At 38.3% G+C, this 20,292-nt stretch overlaps 1 protein-coding gene across 13 annotated transcripts in view; it reads left to right on the forward strand.

The window, feature by feature from the left end:
• Positions 1-3,863, forward strand: part of MIA2 (MIA SH3 domain ER export factor 2) — an 84,304-nt gene extending 80,441 nt beyond the window's left edge. For 12 of the 13 annotated variants that reach the window (XM_019713645.2, XM_074328174.1, XM_074328173.1 and 9 more), the window contains 3 exons: positions 1,438-1,496; positions 2,182-2,416; positions 3,534-3,863. In XM_019713645.2, the coding sequence (XP_019569204.2) occupies positions 1,438-1,496; positions 2,182-2,416; positions 3,534-3,700 (461 nt within the window). In that variant the 3' untranslated portion in view covers positions 3,701-3,863. The remainder of the gene's footprint in view (positions 1-1,437; positions 1,497-2,181; positions 2,417-3,533) is intronic. The other variant, XM_074328184.1, reaches the window with a different exon arrangement.
• Positions 3,864-20,292: the final 16,429 nt, after the last annotated feature.

Below are 20,292 nucleotides of genomic sequence, written 5' to 3' on the forward strand. Positions count from 1 at the left end.
TGAGAGATTTGGGGTCTGTGCCAATAATAATGAACAATATAAGCAAAAAAAAAAAAAAAAAAAGGAAAGAAAGAAAAGGAAAAGGGACGGCCTGAATCATGGATAATGGCCTTAAAACTAAGATAGTAATCACTTGAAAGGCCTTCTGAGGATTAAATGAGTTCATGTGTGTGGAAGTGTTTTGTGAGTAGAAAAGTTCTATAGAAACGTAATATGTTACTGTTGGTTTGTCAGTACATGGTATTTACGTGAAGGAGAATGATGAGAGAGATGGTTGAGACACATTGACTAGCACTAGTGCTCAATAAGCGTATATTGAATGAAAGTGAATTATCTCATTTAATCTTCACTATGAAACTATGAAGGAGACACTGTGATCCTCATTTTATGGATGAAGAAACCAAGGCTCAAAGGTGCTCCAGGTCTCAGATGACGAAGTATCAGACGCAGCATTTGAACACATGTCAGAGGTAGTGGAGCCCACCAAAGAGACTGAGAAGGAGCCCATAGAAAGAAGAGATAGAGAGAAGGAAGGGTAGCCTCACAGAAATGAAAGGCTGAGAGGATTTGAAGAGAGAGGGAGTAGTCAGCAATGATGAAAAATACTGTAAGGACTAAAAGTGTCTGTTTTAATTTAGCAAACAAAGAGATCGTTTTTGATCTCGGGGAAAATAATTTCAGTGGAGCAGTTGATGTGGCACATAGATTATTGTAATGACAAAATGGGAGGAATTCTGGACAATATTTATAGAACCATTCTTGATTGTGAAGGAGAGAGGTAGCTGTAGGGGATTCTCTTTTCCTGTTCCACTTTTAATTCGTTGGGAGAGACTTGCAGATAGGATAGGTCTAGCTGAAAGGGAGGAGGGGGGTAAGACCGAAAGATCCCTCTGGAAGCTGGAAGGAAGGGATTCAGAGAACAGAATGGGGATTATAGATTGTCTAGATGGAGCCTTTTCCATGATAATAGCAGGAAAGATCATAGGAATATAGTTGCTGTTATATGTTTAATTACAAAAAGTTAAGGGAGTTTCTAAGTAACTGGTGTAGTAGGTTTGAGGAAGATGGAGGTTTGAAACTGCTGAGGAGAAAACTGGCATAGAAGCTACAGAAGGAAGGCTAAGCCGTGGGCAGCTGAAGTACGGCTGGAGATCTGTCAGCCTGCTGTGGTGCTGGTCTACGTGGCTCTGTGTTTTCCTTTACCCCCAGAAGAGCTAAGTGGCTCAGGTATAGGCAGAGTGGAAGCCGAGAGCTAGGGAAGTCACTGCCAGAATTTCCAGGGACCTCAAGCTGTTCTTGGGGCCCTAACACAGGTTGCCGGTGTCAAGCTGGTTTATGTGCTGCCAAGGGCAGTGGGGAAGTCCTTTGTGACCTGCAGCCGTTCTAGGAATGGAGTGATAAGTCATGTGTTTTTCATGATTTAACTTTTATCTCCAGATGGGCCAATGTCTTCAGAAATGGAATCCAGTAAAAGTGATAGCAGAGACGATTTTGGTGTAAGTATTGAAAGTGGAATTTTATCCATTCTTCAGGAGCTGTCTGATCTCTTGGTTTACTAGAATAGAAATTTAGCTGGCAATCTAGTTTTTGACATAAAGCTGGTTCTTTCATTTTGACAGACATACTTCCTACTTAGCCTTATAGCTGTTTCTTCTCTGGACTGTACCCGGTGGTGGTACAAGTACAACTTACAGACTGTAACCTAGCTATGGATGAGAGACTTGAGTTAGTTTATCATAGTTACACAAGAATTTGGATTTTCGCCCTTGGATTTTTATTTGAATATTTTAAAATATACTTTTGTTATTGTGTTTACAAGTTTGGTTTTGGTCACCTTATTTTATGTTGAAAATAGTAACGTAAGCTTTTCTTTTTCCAGTATAAGCTTGATAAAAGGATGTATATTTTGGTACTCTTGGATTATTCTTGTGTTACATCTTTAGCCAGAATATTACTTTGTTCGTTAAAGCTGTTTTCTATTGAGTTAATAAAGTATTTGTGATGGCAGAAATCCATCTGATGCAGAAAACTGTTGGAATCTTTCTCTGGAGCCTTTTAAGACTATCATAGGCTCTTTCTGCCTAGGTGCCTATGTGCTTTCTTCTAAGCCTAAGATTTTTCAGGAAGATGATTACAAATTTTGCTTTGTTTTAGTGACTGCCATATGTCAATTTGTTATAGAATTTAAATGTGCCTGATTCATCTCCCCCCACCGAAAGTGAAGCAAGTGGCCCTGGCTTTGTTCCTCCACCTTTGCCTCCAGTCAGAGGTCCCTTATATCCAATGGATGCAAGGAGCCCGTACATGAGAAGAGGTCCTCCTTTCCCTCCACCTCCTCCAGGAAGCATGTATGGAGCGCCCCGAGATTATTTTCCTCCAAGGGACTTTCCTGGTCCACCACCTCCTCCATTTGCAAGTATGCTTTTTTTTTTTTTTTTTTTTTAAACTTAGTATGTTTTTTATAGAGTAAATCAGAGACATGAATTCTACTTTCTATTCATGTAGTAATGCGGTAGAGGACAATTTTTCTCACATTCCGTAAGTGTACCATTGCTTTCCCAAATTGGGAAGGAGGCTAGCCATCAGTAGACTGTAATGATGCTTCAACTTGATTCATCTCAATAATGTGGAATTTTTTCTGTATTTCACTTGACAAGAAAATCATTGGCTTTTTGCAGCAGTCTTATGTTAAGACTGAAATTATTTGTATCTTATTTGATAGAAACTGCTTATTATGTCAATTAGTAAAAATAATTACAATTTATATTTTAGCATTAAAATTCCTGGCTAAAATGTTTTTTAAAAATCTTTTTCTTAAGTACTTCTCAAACAGTCCTACTTATTTAAAACCTAAAGTGTGTTTATTGTGTTTGGACTAATTGTTGAATTTGTTGAAATTCTTTTATAGCCTCACATCAGAAAAATGGAATAATTTATTGCTTTTATAGCTATACATTGCCATTTATAACTGTAGGTTTCTGCAGAATAAATACATGGTTACCGAACACTAGGCAGAAGCCTATCATTAGCCTGATGTGGTCATTCCTTCCCTTGTTCCCCTTCCATTTTAAAGTTTAAGGTGAATTAAAATGAATTTTGTTTGGGGAATTTTAAGACGGTGTTTTATGTAACATATAAATGTTTTAGGATAATATCAAGTTAGGACTGGGAATTACTGGTCTGAATTTTAAGTCTGCTGAAAATGATATTATAGGAAAACTTATTTTAAAAGTAACTTTGTATAGTTTGAAATAATTCTCCTTTTTAAAAAGTGTTAAGATGTTAGATTTTTCATAGGACATAAATTGTGTCTAAAATGAATGACATTCCCTTTAATCATGTGTAGTTGGACAGAGTATGTTTTTCTCAATGTTGTAAAAATTCGTTTGTTGGATTAAGTAATTATTAAGTAAATTAAGTGTCAGTATTTGAATATGAAGATAGGTACTGGAAGTTATAAGCTATTGATTTATTAGGACTTCAGTACAGGTGCTTGAAGCTAAAAAATGTCTTTTGTCAATCTCTTTGAACAGTGAGAAATGTCTATTCACCAAGAGGTTTTCCTTATTATCTTCCCCCACGGCCTGGATTTTTCCCCCCACCCCCACATCCTGAAAGTAGAAGTGAGCTCCCATCAGGGTTGATTCCGCCTTCAAATGAGCCTACTACTGAACATCCAGAACCACAGCAAGAAACTTGACAATATTTTTGGTGTCTCTTCAGAAGTAATTTTGACATCTCTCTCATTTTCAGTTTAAGTAACTGCTGTTACTTAAGTGATTATACTTTTGCTCAAATTGAAGCTTAATGGAATTACAATTCTCAGGATAGTATTTTGTAAATAAAGATGATTTAAATATGAATCTTATGAGTAAATTATTTCCATTTTATTTTATTCTAGATAGTATAATTATTTTAATTTGATTAACAAATCCACTATCACATAAACAATAATGGGAGTTTCCTATATGTAACCTTGCAGTCAGGGATGTTTTAAACTCCAAAGGCTGTCTCTTTATGCCAAGAACTGTATTTACTATGTATTTACTATGGTAGACAGATGTAAAAGTAACTTTATGCTTAATTAAATAAATTTTAATTGATTTTAAGACTTGTTTGGCATTGATAATAATAATAATAATAATAATAATAATAATAATAATAATAGCTAGTTTTTCCATAAATGACTCCATTAGTTAGTTTTCTTTTCTCTCAATGGCTTTGAGGCTCACAACTAATTCTTCATATGGGTCTTTCCCATTCAATTGTCTTACCAAAAATGTGCCGTATTTCTTGCAAATAGAAATTAATGACCCAACACAACAAATTAATAGCTTTTAAAAGCCAAAATTGATTATATTTTAAAGAAAACCAGGATATTGTCTAATGGTAAGTTTCAGAATTTGCATCTTCTTAGTTCATTCACTGCTTTCCTGTACAATTTTTATTCTATGTTTCTCTTCATTTGTAAGATATTTACTGTTTTCAGTAGGAGAATGTTGAGATTTACTGTAGGATAACTGTATTGAGGCAGTGTGTCATCATTTTGAGCTTTGGGCGCAATATCTTTGGAATGTTTCCCTAACTCGGGTTGGTATTCTATTAGTCTTCTTACAGATTATGAAAGACTAATAAATATGACAATGCTTAAGGTGGAGAGGTTGGTTGTTTGTAGTTGTTTACTTGGATTTTTTTCTTCAGTGCCATAAGACAGAAGACTATTCTTTTTTTTAAATTTGTTTATTCTTTATTCATTAATGTTTTCAATAATTTAAAAAAGATTTTTATTAAAAAAATATAGCTAACATACAACATTATATCAGTTTCAGGTGTACACAATAGTTATTCAACACTTATATACCTAAAGAAGTGATCACCATGATAAGTCCAGCAACCATCTGACACCGTACCACGCTATCACTATATTATCGACTATATTCCCTATGCTGTACATTATATCCCCATGACTTACTTGTTTTATACGTGGAAATATGGACCTCTTACTCCCCTTTACTATTTTCCCCACTTCTTAAGTATTTCACTTAATGTTAACATCCAGTATTGTGTTCATTTCAGGTGTACAACATATTGGTTAGCAGGTTCTAAGCTGCAGCTTTCTCTACCTTTTTTATCCTCTAACCTAGTCCCTTCTGTTCCTTCTGTCCCTTATCAAATTTTGAAACCTCATTTATTGGTGATCTCTTTTATTCTTTTCATGTTAAGGGATTTATTTCTCTGGGCTCTTGTGTTTATTTCTGTGGGGCCTTGAGGGGCAGCTGGTAAATGCATATGGTTAGTCTGTCACCTTGAAACTTAAGTTTTTTATTGCTGTTGTTATCACCATCTGAAGGGATCAAAGTTCAAGATACTGAACAGAACATTATTTTGGACTGATACGCAATAAACTTGGACATTTCAAGAAAGAATACTTTTTGGTCCTGGTGGGACAATTTTCCCTCCACTTTGATCTTAAAATTTTTTAAAATAGAAGAGTAGTACATGGTCCTATAAGAAAAGTTAGCAAATGGTCAAAAGCGGAAACAAAAACAATCATCTAGGGTCATCACCAAAACAAAATACTTTTTACATTTTATTTTGTATTTCCTTCAGGCCTTTTATCCTTCAAGTACCTTTTGTATGGTTGTAACTATGAGTTTATAATTTTATATTCTTTTCTTACACTTAATCTCCTAATTGTTTTATGTAGTCTTTGTAAACTTCATTTTTAATGGTTGTATAACTTTCCCTTTTGTTAATATGATTTACTTGACTATTCTCTTCTTGATGAACACTGAAGCTGTTTTCATTTTTTTTTAGAATTTATAAAGACCTATTAGGTTGGTGCAAAAGTAATTGCGGGTTTTGCAATTATTTTTAACCTTTTAAACCACAATTACTTTTGCACCAACCTAATATATAGGTTAGTATAATATCTCTGTGCATATACTCCTTCTCCTCCCTCTCCCCCCGGGTTTAGGATAATTTTTTTTAAGGGATATATTCCTAAAATACATTCTTGGGCTAAAATTTGGGGCAGAGGATAGAGGATTGTTAAGAGGAAAGGAAATCACATTCTTTGAAATGAGGTTGGTTGAAAATAAAAATGGACTTTTTTTCTTTTAAGCCAGGCAATATGTAGACACGCTTAGATGCTATGAAATTATTTTGTGGCTATGGTCCGTGATTTTTAGTCTGCTTCTGCAGGTGTGTTTCAAGTTTCACCATGAGTCTATTCAGAAAAACCTGATAACCTATCTAGCTTTATAACCTTTGCAACCTAAGTCTTCTGTTTCTTTCAAAGTAGCAGCTACTTTGACAGAATTTGATATGAGTGCCAGAAAAGAGATGGTTGGTTTTTTGGTCGTATATGAGAGTTCTCTGATAATTGTCTATAAAGAACAGTGAAGCTTATTATATTGTATTAGGTTTTTTGCTTGCAAGACAGAAATGCAGCTCAAACCAGTGTGAGAAAAATAAATGGAAGAATACTGGTTTTTGTGTAACTAAGAATTTCAGGGTCTCACAGGTATATCCAGTAGCTTAAATTATATCATCAAAACATGGTCTTTTTCAGGCCGGCCCTATGGCTCAGGTGGTTGGAGCTCTGTGCTCCTAACTCTGAAGGCTGCCGGTTCAATTCCCACATGGGTCAGTAGGCTCTCAACCACAAGGTTGCTGGTTCGTCTCCCATAAGGGATGGTATGGTGGGCTGCGCCCCCTGCAACTAAGATTGAACATGGCACCTTGAGCGGAGCTGCCTCCTGGATGACTCAGTTGGTTGGAGTGAAGGCTCTCAACCACAAGGTTGCCAGTTCAATTCCTCGACTCCCGCAAGTGATGGTGGGCTCTGCCCCCTGCAACTAAAATTGAACACGGCACCTTGAGCTGAGCTGCCACTGAGCTCCCGGATGGTTCAGTGGGTTGGAGCGCGTCCTCTCAACCACAAAGTTGCTGGTTCGACTCCCACAAGGGGTGGTGGGCTGCACCCCCTGCAAATAGCAACAGCAACTGGACCTGGAGCTGAGCTGCACCCTCCACAACTAAGACTGAAAGGACAACAATTTGACTTAGAAAAAAGTCCTGAAAGTACACACTGTTCCCCAATAAAGTCCTGCTCCCCTTCCCCAATAAAAAAAAAACAACAGAAAAAAACATGGTCTTGGGCCGGCCCGGTGGCTCAGGCGGTTAGAGCTCCATGCTCCTAACTCCGAAGGCTGCCGGTTCGATTCCCACATGGGCCAGTGGGCTCTCAAACACAAGGTTGCCAGTTCTATTCCCTCAAGGGATGGTGGGCTGTGCCCCCTGCAACTAGCAATGGCAACTGGAGCTGGAGCTGAGCTGCGCCCTCCATAACTAAGACTGAAAGGACAACAACTTGAAGCTGAACGGCACCCTCCACAACTAAGATTGAAAGGACAACAGCTTGACTTGGAAAAAAGGCCTGGAAGTACATACTGTTCCCCAATAAAGTCCTGTACCCCTTCCCCAATAAAATCTTAAAAAAAAACACCAAAAAAACATGGTCTTTCTCTTCTGCTTTACTCTTAGTTTCGTTCTGAGGTATATTATGTCTCGTAGCATTTCCACACTTACGTGGTACCTAGTGTTTACAATCTCAGTAGGGGAGAGAACAATTATTTTGAAAATTTCAGCAAAATTCCAGGGGATGGCACTTACACTTCTGGTTTGGGGTAAAGTCCCATTTCCAAGCCAGTCCCCTATGGGAATATTGTCTTCTTCAATTTCATTCATTGATTTCTTTTTTTAAAAAAATGATTCTAATATTTTCAATTACAGTCCACATACAATCTTATATTAGTTTCAGATGTACAACAGTGATTAAACATTTATATAACTTACAAATCTAGTACCCATCTGACACCGTACAGTTACTGCAATATTATTGACTATTCCCTATACTTTATAGCTCCATGACTGTTTTGTAAATACCAATTTGTACTTAATCCCTTCACCGTTTTCACCCCCCTCCAACCCCTTCACATCTGGCAACCATCAAAATGTATCTATGAGTTTGTTTCTGTTTTGTTCATTTATTTCATTATTTGTTTTTAGAGTTCACACACAAGTGAAATCATATATGGTCTTTGTCTTTCTCTGACTTATTTCACTTAGCATAATATCCTCTAGGTCCATCCATGTTGTTGTAGCTGGCAAGCTTTCGTTCTTTTTTTATGGCTGAGTAACATTCCATTGTATATATGTAGCCCTTCTTTATCCATTCATCTACTGATGGACACTTAGGTTGCTTCCATATCTTGGCTATTGTAAGTAATGATGAAATGAACGTATGCTAGATATGTCTTTTCGAATTAGTGTTTTGGGTTTCCTTGGATAAATACCCAGAAATGGAATTTCTGGGTTTTTTTGTCTCTTGTTATAGCTTCTGTTTTAAAGTCTGTTTTGTCTGGTATAGGTATTGCTGTTCCAGTTTTTTTATTTTTTATTCCATTTTCATAAAATATCTTTTTCCATCACTTTGCTTTTTTTTTTTTTTTTTTTTAAAGATTTTATTGGGGAAGGGGAACAGGACTTTATTGGGGAACAGTGTGTACTTCCAGGACTTTTTTCCAAGTCAAGTTGTCCTTTCAATCTTAGTTGTGGAGGGCGCAGCTCAGCTCCAGGTCCAGTTGCCTGTTGCTAGTTGCAGGGGGCACAGCCCACCATCCCTTGCGGGAGTCGAAACCGGCAACCTTGTGGTTGAGAGGATGTTCTCCAACCAACTGAGCCATCAGGGAGCTCTGGGGCAGCTCAGCTCAAGGTTCCGTGTTCAATCTTAGTTGCAGGGGGCGGAGCCCACCATCCCTTGCGGGACTTGAGGAATTGAACTGGCAACCTTGTGGTTGAGAGCCCACTGGCCCATGTGGGAATCGAACTGGCAGCCTTCGGAGTTAGGAGCATGGAGCTCTAACCGCCTGAGCCACCGGGGTGGCCCCCATCACTTTACTTTTTTTAAGCAAGTCTCTTGTAGGCAGCATATGTAAAGGTCTTGTTTTCTTATCCATTCAGCCACCCAGTGTCTTTTGAGTGGAGCATTTAACCCATATATATTTAAAGTAATTAGTAAGTGTTAATAGATATGTAGTTATTGCCATTTTATTCATATTTTTTTAGTTTTCTTCTTAAAGAAGGTTCTTGAACATTTCTTGTAATACTGGTTTGGTGGTGATGAACTTCAGCTTTTTATTATCTGGTATTTCATTGCTTTCTTACAGTTTTCAGTGTACAGGTCTTTCACTTCCTTGGTTAAAGTTATTTCTAAGTATTCTTTTTGATGCTGTTGTAAATAGGATTGCTTCCTTAGTTTCCTTTTTGGATGAACTGTTGTTAGTGTTTAGAAATGCAAATGATTTTTTTTATTAGTTTCAGGTGTACAAAGCAACGTAATAGACACTTAAACACCTCATGAAGTGGTTACCCACCCCCCAAGCTACTACCCCTCTGACATCTTACATAGCTGTTACAGTACCATCGAATATCTTCCCTATGTTGTACTCCACATCCCGTGACTATATATACCTATAAATTTAGTTGACATTCAGTATTATTCTACTTCAGCTCTTCAGGCGTATAGTGTATTGGTCAGGCATCTACACAGTCTATGATGAGATCCCCCTGATAAGTCCAGTGCCCATCTGGCACTTATGTGATCTTTACAACATTGTTGATTATATTCCCCATGCTGTATTAACTATCAACTTGTATTTCTTAATGGTTTCACCTTTTTCACCCTGACCCCAACCCCATTCCCATCTATCACCCTGATGGATCTAGTACCTACCTGGCACCATACCTAGTTATTACAATATTGTTGGCTATATTCCTTATGCTATAACCTACATCCCCATGACTACTGTATAACACCCAATTTGTTCTTAGTCTCTTCCCTTTTCACCCGTCCTTAACCCCCCTCCCATCTTAAAGAAGTCCCTCTAAGAGTCCTTGTAATACTGGTTTGGTGGTGATGAAATTCTTCAGCTTTTTCTTGTCTGGGAAGCTCATCTGACCTTCAAGTCTAAATGACAGCCTTGTTGGGTAGAACAATCTTGGTTGTATGTTGTTGCTTTTCATTACTTGGAATATTTCCTGCCACTCCCTTGCCTGCAAAGTTTCTGTTGAGAAATCAGCAGATAATCTTATGGGGCTCCCTTTGTAGGTTTTTCTCTTGCTGCTTTTAAGCTTCTCTCTTTGTATTTAACATTTGGCATTTTAATTATGATGTGTCTTGGTGTGGGCCTCTGGGTTTATCTTATTTGGGGCTCTCTGTACTTCCTGGGCTTGTATGTCCATTTCCTTCACCAGGTTAGTGAAGTTTTCTGTCATTATTTCTTCAAATAGGTTTTCAATTCCTTGCTCTCTCTCTTCCGTCTGGTACCCTTATAATGCGAACGTTGCTATGCTTGATATTGTCCTGGAGGCCCCTTAAACTCTCCTCAATTTTTTGGATTATTTTTTCTTTTTGCTGTTCTGGTTGGGTGTTTTCTGCTACCTTATCTTTTACATCACTGGTTGGATCCTCTGCTTCATCTAATCTGTTGATTCCCTGTAATATATTCTTTGTTTCCATTATTATATCCTTTATTTCTGACTGGTTCTTTTTCATGGTTTCCATTTCCATTTTTATGAGATCATTGAGCATTCTTAAAACCAGTGTTTGGAACTCTCTGTCTGATAGATTGCTTATCTCTGATTTTGCTTAGTTCTTTTTCTGGAGCTTTGTTCTGTTCTTTCATGTGGGACCTGTTTCTTTGTCTCCCCATTTTGGCTGCCTCCCTGTGTTTGTTTCTATGTATTAGGTAGGGCTGCTATGTCTTCCGGTCTTAATAGAGTGGCCTTATGTAGTAGGGGGGCTGTGGGGTTCGGTGGCGCAGTTTTCCTGGTCACCTGAGCCACAAGCTCCAGGTGTGTCCCTTTTGTGGGTTGCGTGTGCCCTCTTCTTGAAGTTGAGCCTTGGTTGATAATTGCACATCGATGTGAGGGACTGATCCTTGGGCTCGCTGGTTGTGAGGTCTGGCCTTGACTACAGTGGAAGGGTTGTTGTGTAGGGGCTGCTCCTATAGAGCAGGATCTGCCTCAGCAGGACTCTGGTGCCATACTTGGAGATGGCTGGGTGATGCTCCAGCTCGTTTTGAAACTGGCCTCTGGGAGCGCCAGCCCCAGGACCACCTTGAAAGGGATCTGCTGTAGGTCTACTTCAGCCACAGCCCGTGCCCCACCCAGGGGTACCCAGAAAGAAATCTGCAGATATCTGCCTCCTGTGCTGTTCTTAGAAGCTCCTTTGAGAGGACAAGGCGCGAACCAAGGCCGGCTGCCACTAGTGCCGGCTTAGGGCTGCTCAGCCAGAGGTACAGGACACGCTCAAGCCAGATGCTGCTTGTATGGGTTCCACAAATCTTTGAGAGACCCGAGGAAAAGTCTATAGCTTAAGCCAAGGCAAGTGGCCACTGAACGCAGCCTGGTTGTGTCTGAAAGTTGGGCGGGACTAGGTCTCAAATCTCCAGGGCGGGGCAAACGAACAGAAGAGTCTCAGAAGTGGAGTCCACCTGTATTCACACTGGGAAGGGGGAGGGCTCAACAACGAAACAATGGTCTCCACCAGCTTCCCATCCAGGAGAAAGCCGCCTCTCCAACCCCCATACCAAGCCAGACAACTCAATTCCCCAGCATTTGTCCCTGCTGCCTTTCCAGCAGCTGCCCCTGCGCTGGAGCTCAGAATGAGTGATTCCACTTGTGGGTAAGTCCATGCACACACAGTCCCTTTAAAAGGAGCGCCTGTGAGTGCAGCTGCATTGTCTCAGTCACAATTTCTGCTGTTTTTCACAAACAAAAATGATGGGGACTTGTCTCCCTGGTCCTGGAATCCTGGGTTGGGGTGAGGCTGGGATCTCTTGCTCCTTTAGGAAGTGGGGGGTGGTCCCCACAGCCGAAATAGCCTTCCCAGTCTTTACTGATCACACACCGGTGTGAGACGAGTCTGTTCCGCATCTCTGACCTTCCTACCAGTCTGGAGGTAGTTTCTTCCGCATGTCCTTAGTTGAAAGACTTCAGTTCAGCTTGATTTTAGGCAATTCTCAATAATTGTTGTTTTGTAGGTTAGTTGTAATTTTGATGTGGTTGTGAGAGAAGGTAAACACAATGTTTACCTACTGCGCCATCTTGGTTGTCCTATTGCAACTGATTTTTGTATATTAATTTTTTTATATACTTTGCTAAATTCATTTCTTGGTTCTAATAGTTTTTTGGTGCAGTCTTTAGGATTTAATACAGTCATATGTCATATAATGACGTTTTGGTCAATGCTGGACCACATAGATGATGGTCATCCCATAAGATTACAATGCAGCTGAAAAATTCCTATAACCTAGTGATGTCATAGCTGTGCTAACATCTTAATGATGCATTACTCATGTGTTTAGGGTGATGCTGGTGTAAACAAATCAATTGCACTGCCAGTTGTATAAAAATGCCAGCTAGGTTTGTGTCCCTACCCTCTATGATGTTTGTACAATGATGAAATTGCCTAACAATGCATTTTGCAGAATGTATCCTTGTATTTAAGCGATGCATGATTGTGTATACAGACTATCCCCGAATAAGGATTTTTTGATTTTACGATGGTTCGAAAGCGATAAGCATTCAGTAGAAACTATACTTTGAATTTTGAATTTTGATATTTTCCTGTGCAAGTGATATGTGGTACCATACTCTCTTGTGGCAGTAGCCACAGCTCCCAGTCAGCCACATGATCGCAGGGGTAAACAACCGATACACTACAGTGTACTGTGTTGCCAGCATTTTTTGGATATTGCATTTTGTGTTTTCGCATCCCATCATGTCTATAAAACTCTCAACTGCGTCTCGTGCTTCTTGTTAGAGGAAGAGGAGAGCAATTACTCTTGAGATGAAACAAGATAATTGCCCAACTTGTAGGCTAAATAATGTTAGTATTCTGAGCACGTTTAATGTAGGGTAGGCTAAGCTATGATGTTCGGTAGATTAGGTGTAGTAAGTGCGTTTTTGACTTACAATGTTTTAATTTTAGGATGGGATTTATGAGGATATAATGCCATCATAAGTTGAGGAATATATGTAGAATCATGTCATATACAAACACAGTAGTCTTCTCTGATTTGGATGCCCTTTCTTTTTTTCCTCCTCTCTTCTCCCTTCCCTTCCCTCTAATTCCTCTGGCTAGGTCTTCCAATATGATGTTGAATAGAAGTGGTGAGAGTGGACACCATTGTCATGTTCTTGATTCTAGAGAAAGAGCTTTTAGCTTTTCCCACAGTTGAGTATGATGCTAGCTGTGGGCTTGTCATGTGTGGCCTTTATTATATTGAAGTACATCCCTTTTTCACTTTGTTCCAGTTTTTTGGATATGTTATTTTATTAAACCATAATTATACTGCCTCCTTTATTTACAAATGATATAAATAGTGCTTTAAATTTTTATTACCATTTCTTTGTTGAAACTTGTCATTTTGAATTATGTTATTTTGAACCAAAGAAAATTCATTTTCTGTGAACTTACGGTCAAGTCGTTTCTGATTGTTTATGAAATTAGTAAATATTTATGTTAACTTTCTATTTGGAAATAGTTTGCCTTCAGAGTATGTTTTATTTTAGTCTTTAAATCTATGTAAAGAAATCTTAAAGTCTCAAGTATCTACTTGATATTTTAATAAAATTATACTTATTAGTGTAATAAGAAATATTATCAAAGAATCTGCTATGATCAAAAGATAATTTAATATTCTTATTTTGGTGAAAGGAGTCAGGAAACTATCTAGGTCTGAAAAATTTGCATCGATTAATTTGATGGCCCTTGATGCCAAACCAATCTATTGATTTTATTAATTTTGTGGAAAACATGATCAAGTCAATCAATAATAATGGGTTAACAAAACTGCATTTTGGTCAACTAGCCTTTTAAAAATTTCCTCAATTTGTAGGGTCCATAAACATAGATGTTTATAAAGGACCAAAATTATATATCATTCAATCACTGGAAACTCTTAACAATATATCTTAGGTAAGTAGAGTTCTTAGCTTCCAGAAATAATTACAATGACAAGGTAGTAACTATTTTAATTTTATCGTTTTCTTGCCTGTCTCTTACCAGTAGGTATGTTAACCATATATTAACAGCATAATTTTTTAATTAAAAATTAGAATGAAATTATACACATACATTAGATTATGTAGTGCATTTATATTTTCAGTGTTTCCACATGTATACTCACTTTTATGTTACACATAAATTCATATACCTACATGATCATTCTGTTGCTTTATGATTCAATAAAATCAGACAACGCGCACGTGCGCGCGCACGCGCACACACACACACACACACACACACACACACACACTGAAATATACCAAGGGCAGTAACACAATTCAAGAAATACAGCAAGAATACTGGTACACGGAGAGAATGGGACTTTAAAATTTAATATCTACACATTTGAAAAATTAAGTTGAAAAACAGTAATATGTCCCTAATAACAAAACTGTAGAGTTGTAGCATTTAAGAGTGGCAGGATAGAGGTCATATAATAAAGAGGCTCTATTTTTACCTGCGTTCAAATTTGCCAAACCCCTTACTAGTTTTATGACCTTGGACAGGATTCTTAATCTCTCTGGGTCTCAATTTCCTCCTATATGAAATGTGGACGATATGTCCTGCGGATTGCTGTGAAACTTAAGTTATTGTGAAGTCGTTAAAATAGTGCTTGGCATACAGTTAATATTCAATGCATGTCAGTCATGATATTTCTTAGCTAACTTATCTAATATTTTCTCAGAAAATTTCACTTAAGTGAATATTTCTTGATTAACTAAAGTCCATTCTTTAAAACATCAACTTTTCTCTTACCCATCTTACGTGAAAATATTTCTAAAATGTATTAAATGTTTCATTAACTTATTACACAGGTATACTAAAAATAATATATTTTCCTACTGATATTGGTCATTACAAATATTTATCATTTCCATATTTCAATCTTGTTACAGCGTGTTAAGTCTGTTTCAAGTTCCAACACAAATGACTTAAAATTAGTTATGTTCTCTTTTCAGGTGTGTAAACTCCTATGCCTTTCACAGTTACTCTTTCCCTTCACTTCCAATGTACTGTAGACTGAGAAATCAAACAGGCTTACTAGAATTATGCTAAACATAAGAAGAGCCAAAAGCAAGTGGCAGTGGCTTTTCTGAATGTGACACCTTTAAGTATCAGTGCAGGGAATAATCTGGCCCCGCAAGACTTTTATACTTACTTCTAGATCCTTGGCTACACTCTAAATAGCTGAGGTTTTATATAATGCCCATATTAAATTATTAACGACAATAGTGCTTTAAATTGAAATATGGTGGAATCAACCGCAGTGACGTACCATGCTTCCCAGAAAATAAGACCTAACCAGAAAATAAGCCGTTGCATGATTTTTCAGGATGCTCGTAATATAAAATAAGCCCTAATGTGTCTTTTGGAGCAAAAATTAATATAAGACCCGGTCTTATTTTCAGGTAAATATAGTGGGCTTATTTTATATTACGAGCATCCTGAAAAATCATGCTAGGGTTTATTTTCCAATTAGGTCTTATTTTAGGGGAAACACAGTATTAAAACTATTTAAGGGGAGGCCGTAGGCTCAGTTGGTTAGAGCGCTATCTCTGAACAACAGGGTTGCCGGTTTGATTCCCACATGGGCCAGTGAGCTGCGCCCTCCACAACTAGAATGAAGACAACGAGCTGCCGCTGAGCTGATGGAGGGGTGGCCGGATGGCTCAGTTGGTTAGAGCGAGAGCTCTCAACAGCAAGGTTGCTGGTTCAATTACCGATTGAAAACGATGACTGGACTTGGAGCTGAGCTGCGCGCTCCACAACTAGATTAAAGGACAACAACAAAAATATTCATTTAAAACTTTCCTACCTACAATTAAATTAGTATTTAACCCCTCAATAGATCTTTGAGCCTCTTTCAGTTTACTGTGACTTACTCTGTGAGTGAGAGAAAGGAGATACTTTATCCTTCTGCTTTGGTCACACTTTAGACTGCCAGGATCATAAACCAAGTCAGTCTATACATATGCATTTATTGGTAACTTGGATCATACTGACATTATAAATTACACATATTTTAGAAATTTAGGAAAGAACCAAATAATATAATGAATTCCCTTTTACTTGCTTCCTAGAGAAAATTTAGTATTTGCCTTTGTTGTTTTCAAGAAAAAATGTTATACAGTTGTCCTCATGCCCATTCCAATTCTTGCCCTCATGCCCCAGAGGTAAGCAGTCTTGTGAAGAGGATGTGAAATGTTTTGTTTTTCCAGTTAAATGTTTACGTGCAATATGTACCTTTTAAAAATATGTATCAATAGCATCATTACATATATGCTTTAGAAGTTGGCTGTTTTTCACTCAACATTGAGATTCATCCATGTTAATAAATATAGGTCTAGTTAGTTCATTTTGACTGCTGTATAGTATTCCACCGTATGGCTATGCCACAAAAAGTTCATTCTGCTATTAGTGGGCATTAGGTTGCTGCTGAGTTTTCATGACAACATGGAAATAAGCATCTTAGTAATTGTCACATAAATAGTTCTCTAGAGCTGTAGTTTTCAAATCCTCTGAGAGTCTGCAAAGAAGTTCCAGGCGTATGCAGGCATAGACCTTCTAGGTGTATTCTTTTCCACAGTTGTTCTGCCTAAGGATGAACCGGCGAAGAAGGTGCCGGCTTTCTTTTCCTACCTCCCTTTGGCAGTTACCCTTCTCCCATGTTATGAAGGAACACACACCAGTCATGTTCTTATTCACCCAGTACTGATCTTATTATATATATATATATATATATATATATATATATATATATATATATATATATATATAATATACATATAATACATATTATTATATATTAAGATGTACTAACCTCTGGAGCCCTAAAGAGGCAATTTGAAATATTGGTGTCAGTGCTGAGAAAGTACATAACTCTGATTGTTTTCAACCATTGTTTTCTTCCTCTTCCCATCTACTTATTTAAGTGAAAAACTTTTTAGCACTCATGTTTACAAAAATGAACAATAGGAATAGAATTTATGCTGGACCTGACTTATTTCAGGTGGGGAGCAGGTGAGCAGTAACCAGTGGCATGGGTGTGAAGTGGGAATCTGGGTGCCAAAGATGGGGAGGCCCTAAAAGCCAGTGAGTGTGCCAGGCAGCGGTGAGCCCCATGTGTGACCCTGGGGACCACAGGAGCAGCATGAGGCCGCCAAGGTGGGCAGTGGCAGTGCACATGCCAGTGCCAGCGGGAGGCTCTCAAAGCAGTGGGCTGTGCAGCAGCTCGTGTCCATGTCCAAGCGGTTAAAGGTCAGGCCGGAGTTGCAAGGTTACAGAGGGATAGTGTCTGGGCCCATGGCTGGGGCAGGCTCCATCACAAGTCTTCATGCCCAGGCTGCTGACCTTGACCTGCCCTGAGGACTACAGGAAGCCTCTGCTTCTACCATGTTCCCCATGGCTCCTGAAGTGCTGAGGTTAAAGGTGCACTACTTAAAGGCATTCCATTGTGGAAGAGCATATATTGAAGGGTGCACTCAGAGGTGAGGTTGATAACTAACATAGTGTATGAGTTTAAGGAGGAAAACGAATGATGTAAAATTTTCAAGTGACCAAGAGCTTACTGAATCTTTTAAACGGATGGATGGTAGTAGGTACCAAATTACTATGGCATTTAGATCCCATTATTTTTTTAAAAGATGTTTACAGTTCATTTTAAACTGTTTATTAAATTTGTTATGATTATGACCAATATTATATGCCTAACTTAAACTAGGCAAAGGAGTACATGGTTTTTCAAATTCATTTTAAGATTTTTAGGAACTATGAGAATAAAAAGATCGAAGACATGGTGTTGAGAATACATCTAGAAGTGAAATTGTTGGGTCACAGGGCGCAGGCAACTCTAACTTGACAAGATATCACAAATTAACTCTCTAAAGTGGGTATGACAATTCAAGTTCCACCTGTCAGTGTTTCCCTCTTCCTTGCCAAAACTTGGTATTATCTTGCCCTCATGTTGTTTTTTTCTTTCAGAAAGGAAGGATGATTCAAGTGTCCTGAAAATTTATTCACAATATACCTTCCATCTTCTTTCCACAACCAGCAAGCCAAGTTAGTTAGGAGATTGTTCCAGGGTGCTGACCCTCCAGGCACGTGAATTCTGGGGTGGCTGGTTGCCTTCTGATGCTTTCAGTCTCTTCGTGGAGAACAGCTGGAGTGGAGCTGGGTCTGACAGTGTGCCCCGAATAGACAGCAAACTCAGGCACTCGTTACTCCCCAGCCAGATGCAGTGCTCAACTGCCCATCAGGGACAAGGGGGTGGTGTGTGAAGCTGTGAGGGAAGTACTGTTTCCCTGAAAATACCACCTAGCCAGACAATCAGCGCTAATGCATCTCTTGGTGCAAAAATTCATATAAGACCCAGTCTTATTTTACTATAAGACCCGATAGAATAGAATACCCAGTTTTATTTTACTATAAGACCAGGTATAATATAATAAATATAAATACCGGGTCTTATATTAATCTTTGCTCCAAAAGACGCATTAGAGCTGATTGTCCAGCTAGGTCTTATTTTTGGGGAAACACGGTATGTTCCAGGTGTCCAAAGAGGATATAGGAAAGCCCAAGTGTGATGCCCCACATGTATCTGGTTGGGAGCTGGAGGTGGGAGGCGGCGCCCTGGAGGCTATTAATTGCCTTCACATAAATCACCTAAATTCTGTGTGTTGGTGGCTGACCTGTGCTCTCAGAGGTGGCTGTACTAGTGGCAGGGTTATATATGGGAGACTACAAATTAGAGCTGCATCGTTATTTTGAAATACTTGTAATGACAAAAATTACTTGAATTTGAAATTAATTCACATTACAAGCAACCTCGACATTACATTTACATTTAGAGTAGTTAGATTTCTTAAGTATAATTTCAGCTGTTTAAGTTTTTGAATCGTGGAAAAAAATTAAAAATCACTTATTTGTGTGATGTTTCTCACTGGTGGCAATATTAAAGTTTTTAAGAAGTTATCAGTTGAAACATTTGACAAGATTTTATTTGAAAGTTTTATACAATATTTATGTCTCCAAATCCTCTGCATTTTTTCTTATCAATTATATAATGACTTTTTTTTGGGGATCAGTTCCTTCCAGTTTATATCATTTTGCTGTACAATATTTTCTATTTGTGTCAGACATGAAAATGTTTGGAAAGCACTGATACAGACAATGCGGTGTGGTGGCTGGGTTTTCCCACCTCTCTTGTGTGTGACTCCATTAGCACCATTTTACGTACTGGCATAAAGGTCCAGTCTGATTCCTGCTTAAGTCCCAAGCAATTTAGTTTCTTTTTTTTTTTAAGGAGGGCACAACTCAGTGGCCCATGTGGGAATGAAATCGGCAACCTTGGTGTTATCAGCACCATGTTAACCGGCCACTCAGCAATTTCGTTTCTGAATCTATTATACGTGAATCTATAAACATATAGATTCACATATATATAAACATTATATGTGTTCAGCCATAAGCATACTGTCGTTCCCAAGCCCTCCATTGAATCCCTAACTTTTTTTTTTTTTAAGCCAGTCAAATTTCGCAGTGGGGGGGAATCCTTAACTTTTTAATTCCTACAGTGGTGGGGGAAATGAGAAAGCAATTTTAGATACGTATATGTCATATAGTTTAGTAAAATATGTTTTGAAAATATTTTATTTAATACATTTGTTCAAAGATGACCTTGTAAAAGTCTGTAAGCTGTTAAGCTAATAAGGGTTGAAACTTTCGCTGAAGAATCAGTTTTGGATGACCAAGTCCAATCCCTCCTTTCACAGAAGAGGGAAGCAGCTCAAGGAAGAGCCTGTGGTCACATAGCAGTAGTCAGAGAGCAGAGTAGAAAATACGTCAAACCTCCCAGTTTAGTGCTTTACTACTATACCTTTCACTTGTATGCTACTCTTGTTTATAGTTTTTCATACATTGTGGGTACCATTTTGGTATTTTAAATACACACATATTGACCTAATTAAAGGAATTGGATGTGTCTACTAAGGAAGCGCAGGTCTGATGACAGTCCTCTGAGTACCAGATTATTCCAAGGTGAGGCAATGTCTGGAAGAGTCAGTGTCTGGAATGATTAAAGAAGGAAAGATGGAAGAAGGAAAAGAAGCCATTTTCTTTCTCATAAGTGACAGCTATTTGTTTCAGTACCCGAG

This window comes from Rhinolophus sinicus, linkage group LG03, assembly GCF_036562045.2.
Source record: "Rhinolophus sinicus isolate RSC01 linkage group LG03, ASM3656204v1, whole genome shotgun sequence".
In the NCBI taxonomy this organism is placed as follows: domain Eukaryota; kingdom Metazoa; phylum Chordata; class Mammalia; order Chiroptera; family Rhinolophidae; genus Rhinolophus; species Rhinolophus sinicus.